This window comes from Temnothorax longispinosus, chromosome 4 (assembly GCF_030848805.1).
Source record: "Temnothorax longispinosus isolate EJ_2023e chromosome 4, Tlon_JGU_v1, whole genome shotgun sequence".
Taxonomy (NCBI): domain Eukaryota; kingdom Metazoa; phylum Arthropoda; class Insecta; order Hymenoptera; family Formicidae; genus Temnothorax; species Temnothorax longispinosus.
Window position 1 is genome coordinate 8,099,907 of NC_092361.1, and position 9,850 is coordinate 8,109,756.

General features: G+C 42.7%; 2 protein-coding genes across 2 annotated transcripts; one reads left to right on the forward strand and one right to left on the reverse strand.

Annotated features, from left to right (window-relative positions):
* The first annotated feature begins 2,385 nt into the window (after positions 1 to 2,385).
* On the forward strand, positions 2,386 to 4,799 carry LOC139812026 (putative nuclease HARBI1). The gene is made up of 5 exons (XM_071776640.1): positions 2,386 to 2,556; positions 2,644 to 2,844; positions 3,692 to 3,886; positions 3,955 to 4,170; positions 4,264 to 4,799. The coding sequence occupies exons 1-5, from the start codon at positions 2,442 to 2,444 to the stop codon at positions 4,677 to 4,679; spliced, it is 1,143 nt and encodes a 380-aa protein (XP_071632741.1). The 5' UTR covers positions 2,386 to 2,441; the 3' UTR covers positions 4,680 to 4,799.
* A 240-nt stretch (positions 4,800 to 5,039) lies between these two features.
* LOC139812027 (uncharacterized) lies at positions 5,040 to 7,692 on the reverse strand. Its single transcript, XM_071776641.1, has 4 exons — positions 6,315 to 7,692; positions 5,814 to 5,915; positions 5,327 to 5,732; positions 5,040 to 5,254 (listed from the first exon to the last, which is right to left on the reverse strand). Exons 1-4 carry the CDS (start codon positions 6,340 to 6,342, stop codon positions 5,176 to 5,178), a joined length of 615 nt encoding a protein of 204 aa, XP_071632742.1. The 5' UTR covers positions 6,343 to 7,692; the 3' UTR covers positions 5,040 to 5,175.
* Positions 7,693 to 9,850: the final 2,158 nt, after the last annotated feature.

The following is a 9,850-nucleotide window of genomic DNA, read 5'->3' on the forward strand; positions in this document are numbered from 1 at the left end:
CTATCTGAACAATTCTCGATCGATTTCCGCTTGACTTTCCTGAAGAAGTTGCCTAGGTTAGGTTAAAAATTGGTCGTCCCCCGACGACGCCGGCTCTTTGGGCCTTTACCCGCTTTACTTTTGAACCGTTAACCGACGCTTAATCCTGCGGACGATTGTTCCGTCGCGAAATCTTAAACCTGGGGCCGCCCGATGGCGCCGACCCCTTATTCGTGTCTACCAGGTTTCTATCATTCCACTGGACCTTGTTGTCCCTGGGGAAAGTTTTCGCGGTACTCATTTTCGGTCGCTACGATGCTTATCCGTTACTCTCGCGCGCTAGGCGCTCGACCATCGCATCGCGATCCTCTTTTAAGATTGTGTGTGGCTCACGCGGTTACCCCGATTCCATCGCGCTATGAAAACCAAACAATACTCTGAGCCAAAATAAAATGAAAATCGAATCGGTGCGGGTATATAAGAGGAAAACTAATTCTTATCCAATTCTATCTTACATGCTACTTCGGGCGCTGGCCTCGCCATTAAGGACCCTACTCTAGTATCGCAAGTGTAATCTTAAAATTAAATACGTATCACAACCAAAAAAGAAATCAGGTAAAAGTTTACAATAACTTACACAGCTCGGATTACTTTGACCTTGACATATGTTGTCAAGGACATAATACTGAGTAACTTTTCCTTATAACTTAGTCGGCGGTCGCTGCTTATTAAAAAGTTATAAACAAAAAGTTTGAAAAATATAGCAGCTATTTTGAGTATTGGAAGGCATAAATGACTAATATATATGTCGAAATAGTTCACGCATACACTTTTCACGCGAACTGAGGTTCACCCACATCCCCCTGCTTTCGGGGGAGGTGCGATAGCTCCGAAATAGTTCACGCATACACTTTTCACGCGAACCGAGGTTTAACCACACCCCCCCCCCCCGCTTTCGGGGAAGGTGCGGTAGCCCCGAAATAGTTCACGCATATACTTTTCACGCGAACCGAGGTTCACCCACCCCCCCCCCTGTTTTCGGGGGAGGTGCGGTAGCCCCGAAATAGTTTACGCATGGGTTAGTTGACGCGTTTTAAACAATTAAATACTGTTAAAGCGCGTCATCTAACCTATGTAGATTAGTGACGCGCTTTAAACAGTTAAATACTTGTAAAGCGCGTCATCTAACCTACGTATTTTCCAAACTTTTTTTGTTAATAACTTTTTAACGAATAACGAGCAACGGCTAAAACCTTCTGAAGGTCACTCGGGGTCATGACCTTGACAACATATATCAAGGTCATTGAAATCGGTGAGGTCGCCAAACTTTTTTTTGTTAATAACTTTTTAATAAAAAGCGACCGCCGAATAAGTTATAAGGAAAAGTTACTCAGTATTATGTCCTTGACAACATATGTCAAGGTCAAAGTAATCCGAGCTGTGTAAGTTATTGTAAACTTTTACCAGAAATCAAAATGTTCTCGGCCTTTTTCGCCGCCTACCTCATTGTATCTCTGACCGCGCCCGCCGCGTTTAATCTACCTAGTTAGGACATTACAATCTAACCCCTTGCACGGGGTGCGTCGCTGAGGTCCGAGTTGTCCCCGCTCGTCGGACTCGCGAAGTCATCGGACGGCTGCTCCGGCTCACCGCCCGTCACTTCCTGCCGTCCCGCCTGCGTCTCGCCATCGACGCCAACGGGAGACTGCGCTGGCGTCGCCGTCCCCGCGGTCGTCAATGCCGAAGGTCCTGCGGCGCCATTGACTGGTCCCGTGGGACATCTGTCCGCTTGGCGACCCGCCCGGTCGTGGTCTCTCCCTCCGCTGGTCCTGACCCGGGAATTTTCACCCGTTCCAGGATCAGGCGTGGCGAACCCTTCACGCGCCGCATCTCCTCAAAAGCGGGCGGTCTCAACCTCCCCGTCAAGTTCGCGCCAAGGGGTTTGCCTTTAGCGGACTTTCTGACCCGGTCTTGGCGACCCGTCCGCCTTTTCTGCGCCGCTCGTCTTGTCGCCTTCCTGGATCGCTCGCGTTCCTTCTCATTCTGCAGTACCAGGTCCCGATTCTTGGCGCTGGCCAGCTTGGCCGCTCGTCTTTCCCCGATGCCCATTTGAGTCCCCTTGGTCACCACGGTATCCGGTCTGTATCGTGGCGATTTCTTATGGGCCCTGGTCGTTTGGTCCGCCGCTTGTGTCATCCCCGTCGCGTAGGTGGACGGCCCCGGATCCCTCGCAGTCGGCACTGCCAAGTATGGGATCTGCAATATCGACATCATCGGCGCTTGCGTCTTCTCCCCTAGGTCAGTAGTTCCGGCACGGTTATCATTAGGTTTGTTCTTTTTAGCTGAACTAGTTCTGCACTAGAACAGCACTGAACTGGTGAGGACAGCGCAGAATTGTACTGGTGCAAACGTACAGAGAGGAATAAAAAGAACGCTACAATAACCACAGTGCAGTGACCAAAATGGCAGCTCAAAATATTAGAAACATAGAATTATTAGATTCATCTGATTCTGATGAAGAGAATTTAATGGTGATACAACCACCAGTAGAACCGATGTTAGATGAAGATGATGATGGTAATTTAAAATCAATTGTTACAAAACTTGTAACTAATCATATAAAAAAGTGCCAGAAAAATCTAACCTATTCTAATGTCATTTTAGATTATAACGAACTGCAAATATTTTATGCAATTTTTGGAGCAATCCAAAGAATAGAGCATGTGAGGATAAATAATTATGTAGAAAACATAGTCCGAAATTATGATAATATTGATTTTATCATGCACTTTCGACTATCGAGAGAAAAAACATTTCAACTCATTAATCAATTCAGAGTATCTGAAATATTTATGTCTTTACAAGGTATGTATCATTGTATGTATTTGTATATACAGGGTGTATGACGAGAAGTGTAATATATGCAATGTCATGTTCAAATTCCGAGATTCACGGGAATTACTGGAGAATGAAGGGAAAGCTAGCTAGGGATGGGGGTACGAGAGGACGCAAAGGTGATAATGTCAACAATCAACAAATAAAAGTCTCTATTGTCTCGCGTTAATTTGAACAGTATCTGTACTGTTATCTGGATTGAAATATTTTTCAAGAATTTTCCTTAGGAACCCTTTGACATACGGCAGTGCCAAATTTGTGGACTTTATTCTATTTAATTTTTTATGTCTGAGAGGGTATGTCTCACGATTTGATCCCTTCTTATCCCCAAGATAATTTTATTAGAAAAAGTTCTTATGAAAAGTTCTTACAAAAGATTTTTACGAAAGAAGGAAATCGTGAAGTCCACAAGACGTAACAACAATATACATTTAGATTAGGTCATTCTTAACAGAAGTCCTTTACTAAATAATAACGTAAAATTTCGAGTTATTAATTGAAAATTTATGTTAGTGGTTTCTTTTAGTAATTCTAATATTTTTATTATTTATATTTATTTATATTATTTATAATTTTTATTATTTATATGTTATTATTTGCAAAATGGTAAAGAACTATTTGGTTCAGAATGATCTAGTCTACATGTATATTGCGTATATCACACTTCTTCTGTATAATATATGTATGTGTATATATAATGACAAAAACATGTTATTTTTAACAGTAAAAAATTAACATTAAATTTTTTTCAGATGCAGGACGTGTTAAAATAACAGCAGAAAAACATATATTGTATTATGTTACCTATGGTTTGTAGGGCATCAAAGTGCATCTTATCGTGATGTAGCTGATCGTTTTGGAGTGACAATAAGCGCTTTGTACAATATCATAACTCGAGTAACTGATTATATAATGTTACTAGCACCTAATATTATTAAATATCCAACGTTAGTTGAAAAAGAAGAAACTGAAACATTTTATAGAGAAAGAAAGGGATTTCCTGGTATAATTGGTAATGTAATCATGTTTATATTTATGCATGTGATATGTTTCAGTCACACACTAATTCTTTTTTTTCAGGTGCTATTGATGGTTCACACATAAGGATAGATAAGCCACTCGAAGATCCTGATTCATATGTTAACCGAAAGCAATATTTCTCTCTACATGTTCAAGGTACAGTGGACCATAAAATGAAATTTATGGATGTTTTTATAGGATATCCTGGTTCTGTTCACGATGCAAGAGTGTTTAGAAATTCCTATTTGCGTAATGATCTACGTGAGTTGTGTGCAGGTTAGTTGAACAGTACAAATAACAGTACAAATAATAATAGTCAAAGGCTAATAAAAAATAATTAATGTTTCAATATCATTAATCTTTCTTTAGATAATTACTTTTTGCTGGGAGATAGCGCATATCCATGTTTAAAGGAATTGATTGTCCCATATCGAGATAATGGGCATCTGACACGTGCGCAGAGGCATTTTAATCGAAAACTGAGTTCCTGTCGCGTAATTATTGAAAATGCATTTGGGTGCCTCAAGCAACGGTTTCGTCAGCTCTATCATTTTAAATTACGCGATATAATACGTATGGTACGCGTAATACATGCGTGTTGCATACTTCATAATATAGCAAATGAGCAAGATTTACAATATCTTGAACCAGCTATAGATGATGAATATCCCGACAGAGAAGCACAAAACTTAAATATTAATATTGATGAGGCAGCACCCGCAGCACGAGAAAATGAAACTGGCGTACACATTCGAGATGAATTATGTCGTTTGTTGTCTCCTTAACAAAGTATAATAAGACTGTTCATTGTATTGTATATTTTTTATAAAAAATATATAGAAATAAGAATGAAAAGACTTGTAAGGAGTATACAATTATTTATTACAAAATAAATATTTTGTTACATGTGAGCGATGTTTTTATCATAAACTTAACCTTTTTTATAAACTCCCTTTGAACAAATAAAATTAGTTTTTGTTAATAAAACATCTTGTTTTAAAATAGAATAGTCCATCTTCAAATTTCTCTGGCACTGTCTAATTAATATTACAAACAAAAAATTTAGAAATATATATACGGATAATGAGAAGTTCAATTTTTATGTACGTATATATTGCACATACCAAAAACGAAATAAAATATACATCACATTAAAAAATATGCATTATAATGCATATAATAAAAAAAATAAACTATGACATTGTGCAACATGTTAAAACTTATACGTTACTTATATATTATAAATTTATAACTCATTTGTACTGTGTTACTTTGTACTTGTCAGTACAAAGTACCTTCTTTACCAGAAACTGCCACAGGTTCTACATTGTGTTTGTATCCAAGTAATTCTGTTAATTCTCTGTAACAAAGATAAATACATTTCATTACATAATATACCTTACACACAAGTCAAAATAAAATTAATATTTACCTTTCATATGGACACGTCATACGTCCTCTGCCTGTCTGTTTGTTGTTTGTAATCATATTTTTATATGATCTCTCAAGTGACTTCATTTTATTTTCTACTTGCGTTGGTGTGACATCAAATCCCTGCATTTTCATGCTTTCACAAATTCTTTGCCACAGTATTTTTCTTGTTTTAATTTTTCTGTTGGTTAAAAATTCTTTTTTTTCTTTGTATAATTCAATAAATAATTTTGTGCTGGCATCTGTCCAAGTAAATGCTCTATTTATATCCAAATCCGAAGATGAGCAATTTTCTTTATTTGCTTCATTATCATTTAATTTAATAAAAACACGTTTCTCTCCAACAGTACACTCAAGCGTGTCTTTGGTAAAGTCAATTTCGTTGTATTCTATTTGAAAGCTTAGGTCTACAAATAATTTATCATTATTTATTACACATAAAACATACACAAAGTATAATATTTATTTACTTATTAAAAGTTTAATACCTTTAGAGATATATGTGACAAATCCATCCTCATTTACTATAATGTTGCCTGCTTCATCTCTTATTATAGATCCGAGTAAGTCTTCCATTGTGTGATTGTTTACTATATATTCATATATATAATGTTAATAAATTTATTTATAACTAATCCAATGATATTAATGTAATATAATATATAAGTAGAAGTATTATATAAAACACTTATTTTTAATAAATTCTTCTTTTATTTCTCTCCATCCACACGTAATGTTTATAATATATATTTACCGAAAAAGAATATATAACAGAATACCATTCTAATTATTGTAATATATAACAATATCTATTATTTATTATAGTACTTTATAATACTTCTATTTATATTGTTTGTACTATTATTTTGCTTATATTACTTATAATTTTATTATTTATACCTATATATCTCTCTTATACTAATATTAAACTAATATTTGTATTAGTATACTTGTACTGTAATACGTTACGGTTTGAGGTTAAAGCATACCACGGTTTTCGTCCACATACGCTGCCATATTGAACTGCACCGCTGTACTACCTCCAGACCTAGGGCAGGCAGTACAGTGACTGTTGCACTGAGTATCGTTGCACTGCTAAAAAGAACAGCAACAATGACGTCACTTCTGCTAAAAAGAACGCTTTAGTGTACACTTCTTGAACTAGTGCAGCCAGTTCAGCTAAAAAGAACAAATCTATTGTCCCATCGCTGTCGTCACTAAGTCGCACCGCCTGGTGCTCGTCCGCCTTCCTCTTCTTTATCGGGCTGATCCCCGACTCGGTAAGTGGCGCTGCGCGATATACGCGTCGCTCCCTTTCTTTCTCCATCTTCGTATTCGTGGTTGCCTCGTCGGACTCCCCGGTGTCGGACGTGCTCGTCTCGGACAATAGCGGCACGCCGAGCGTCTCGATAACTTCACGGCATTGTTCAATGTTCTTTCCTTGCATTTGAACTGGCGTGTCATTCGGGCGAGGCACGACCACCAGCTCGGTCTCCGATACGTCCTCGAGGGTGATGGAATTATAGTCCGGGGCTCTTCTGTGGCGTCCTCGTGGTGTCCCGCAACACGGGCGTTTTTCTTTCTTCCGGCGGTTTCTTGTCGTCAGGCGCCATACTACGTCTATGTTTCGCCGACGAGTCGTCCGCGCTTGCAGTTCGTGGCGTTTGCTCCAACGGCTCCTCCGCCCTGGGCGTATCCTCCCTCCTGGGCGGAATCTGTCCTTCGCCACTCGGTCTTGCCTCGTCCTCCCGTCTCTCGCTTGGCGCGTTTGAGGGCGTCGTAAGCTCCACCGTCAGGTTGGTATGCATCCGCATTCCGTCCGGTATGAACTCGAGCAGCACGCGGAATGGTCGTCGCTCCTTTTCCTCTCGCGCCTTCCATCCGATCGACGCGACCAGCGTAAGGGTGGCCACCTCTCCTTCCCCTTCCGGGTCGGGGATCGGAGCGTCCCGTACTGTTGTAACCGGACGGTACTACGAGAGGCACGAATCGACGCTGTGTGTCCTTGGAATCAACGGTCGCCACTCGGTTTGACCTTGAACCACCGAGAAGGTAAGTATTGTCGATATCTCGAACTATTAATTAGACTAATTAATCTTCTTTTCAGGTTCCTGCCACCGCTGGATCATCGCCGTCGCCGATCAGAATCGCCGCTGCCACCGTCATCCAGGATCAACGAGGGACTTCGAGTGATCGACGCCAATGGATCAGGTAAGTAGAAGGTAAGTCCAATTGAATAATTTTCGAAATCTTTTACGAAAAGGATGTTTAATTTATTCAATACTAGCTGCCCCGGCGAACTTCGTACCGCCTAACAGTAATGAATGTAGTGATAAAACACGCAAATAGTCCCTCTCTCTCCCCCTTTTTTTTTCTCTCTTTCTCTCTCCCCCCTCCTCTCTCCCTCTTCCCTCTCTCCCCTCTCTCTCCCTCTCCCCCCTCTCTCTCTCCCCCTTCTCCCTCTCTCTCCCTCTCTCTCTCCCCCCCTCTCTCTCCTCCTCCTCTCTCCCTCTCCCCCCTTTCTCTCTCCCTCTCTCTCTTCTCTCTTTCTCTCCTCTCTCTCTCTCCCCCTCTTTTTCTTTCTCTCCCCCTCCCTCTCTCCCTTCCTCTATGTATTTTTTCTATGTATTTGGATATCTTTTTAAATTAATTTTTTTTTACGTGAATTTTTCCGATATTTTATTAGTTATTCTGCTATTCCGGAAAATTCTACCCTTATTTCATATACTTGTGGTAAAAATTCGGTTCAGCCGTTCTTGAGTTATAAGTGGTGTAACTAACCCGACTTTGTTTTATATATATAGATTAGATTATTGATTTCCAGTGATAGTTGTTCACAAAACTTCAAGTCACACAAGATGTCGGACGCTCGTATACGTGGGCACACACGCCCCGTTTCGCTACGACGCACGAAGTTATTTCGGCCCGAATTAGCCGTTCGCCGGTGTAAAAGCGATAATTAACGCGTGCCGCGGGCGTTTCCGGTTGTTAAGGATGTTGCCGATAAATTATTAGCGCACTCGTATAACGCTCGCGTGACTTAGCGCGACGACGAAAGAGCGAGGCTTATTACGTGTTACTCGTACAACGATCCCCGAGAGACTGCCTCGAGTTGATTGTCTCGCTTGAGCTCCCCACCATCGGTATCGGCCCCCACTTTGACGCCTATTTGACTTTCTCTTTTCTCGAAGCTTCCTAACTGCGCATATTACCGCGGTAATTTTCCACGCAGGTGTTTACGCCGATTCCCCTGGAAATTTCCATGGGCATTGCGCTCGCGCGGTCGCTCCGTCCTGATGCCGAGGTAGTGGTTTTCCACCGCTGACAATATAGCCCGGTCGTTGACGCCGACCTGTGCGCCTAGTCTATTCTCGCGCGTACAATGTCCTTCCGGACGACTTCCTTGAGGAAGACGTCCGGGTGCAGAGCACCAGGCTCGCCGACGACGTCGACCCTTCCTGACCGTTATTTGGGACCTCGTAACGCGGTTTCCGCGGTCATTCCCCGTGGAAGAGATCTAGGTCGCGAGATAGCGGACGGTTCCGTAACTTGTCTCCCGGTCGTCGGATTTCGACAGCGACCGGATACGGATCTACCTTGGGACGTCCCCGTTCGTCAGGGGTGTTGTTTCCCTGGGGATGACGCACCTGGTGCGAGTTCGCGGACGGTCCGCTATTTCGTTCCCCGGTTGACGGATTTCGTCGGGACTCGACTACGGACACTCGGAGGAGTGCCCTTCGGTGTCATGAGTACTTAATTCCCGTAGACGACGCACCTGGTGCGAAGTCGCGGACGGTTCGCCATTTCGCGGCTACGCTCCCATATCGCGTCGTCAACCCCGTATGGGTCATCTCTGGCCCCCGCGCCTACGTCAGGGACGTGTCATGCTGGCGCAGGCCCCACGGCCGCAAATTTTTTGGACGGTCCGCCATTTTTCATACGCGTCACCGGATTCGGGTTTTTACCGGCGAAGAACGTTTCTCGGGTCTCCCCCTGTGGTCAGGGGTCGGTCATTTCCGCGTCTATCGCACCGTTCCCTAGTTCGCGGACGGTCCGCCATTTTCTTATCGCGCGACATTCTCGTGACACCGCTACGCGTCGCCTACCTTTCGGGCCTCGGTGAGTCGCCGAGGCTGGTCAATAGCCGTTTCGCGCGCGTTGTCCGCCATTTTACCGAACGTCGTTCGCCCGTCCTGCGGACTGCCGTGGCTCGTCCACCGTGTTGCGGGGAGGCCTCCTGGCTGCTCACTTGGGAGCCTCCCCTTTCCTGAAAAGTGTGTTGGGCTCAAGCTGTATCGCGCCGCCGCGCGACATCCCGTACCCGCGCCACCGGGTGTAACTAAATAAGCGTAACTTAAACGAAAATAACTAGCCTATACGCGAGGTGCTCTTATGCTTGAGCCGCAAACGAATGCAAATACTGGCGCGGTGTTGTTAACTTAATACTAACATCGCGTCGGATGGGATCGCTAATGAAAATGCCCCTGCAAAGAAAAAGAAAAGAACCAAACGAAAACGAAAAGAA

Excerpts from the sequence above, each read along its gene's own strand:
- LOC139812027 (XM_071776641.1), bottom strand. The coding sequence starts at position 6,342 with ATGGCAGCGTATGTGGACGAAAACCGTG. Across the intron at positions 5,916-6,314 it reads GTATGTGGACGAAAACCGTG|TAAACAATCACACAATGGAA; the intron begins GTATGCTTTAAC and ends ATGAATATATAG. Across the intron at positions 5,255-5,326 it reads ATGACGTGTCCATATGAAAG|AGAATTAACAGAATTACTTG; the intron begins GTAAATATTAAT and ends TCTTTGTTACAG.
- LOC139812026 (XM_071776640.1), top strand. The coding sequence starts at position 2,442 with ATGGCAGCTCAAAATATTAGAAACATAGAATTATTAGATTCATCTGAT. Across the intron at positions 2,557-2,643 it reads GTTAGATGAAGATGATGATG|ATTATAACGAACTGCAAATA; the intron begins GTAATTTAAAAT and ends ATGTCATTTTAG. Across the intron at positions 3,887-3,954 it reads GGGATTTCCTGGTATAATTG|GTGCTATTGATGGTTCACAC; the intron begins GTAATGTAATCA and ends CTTTTTTTTCAG.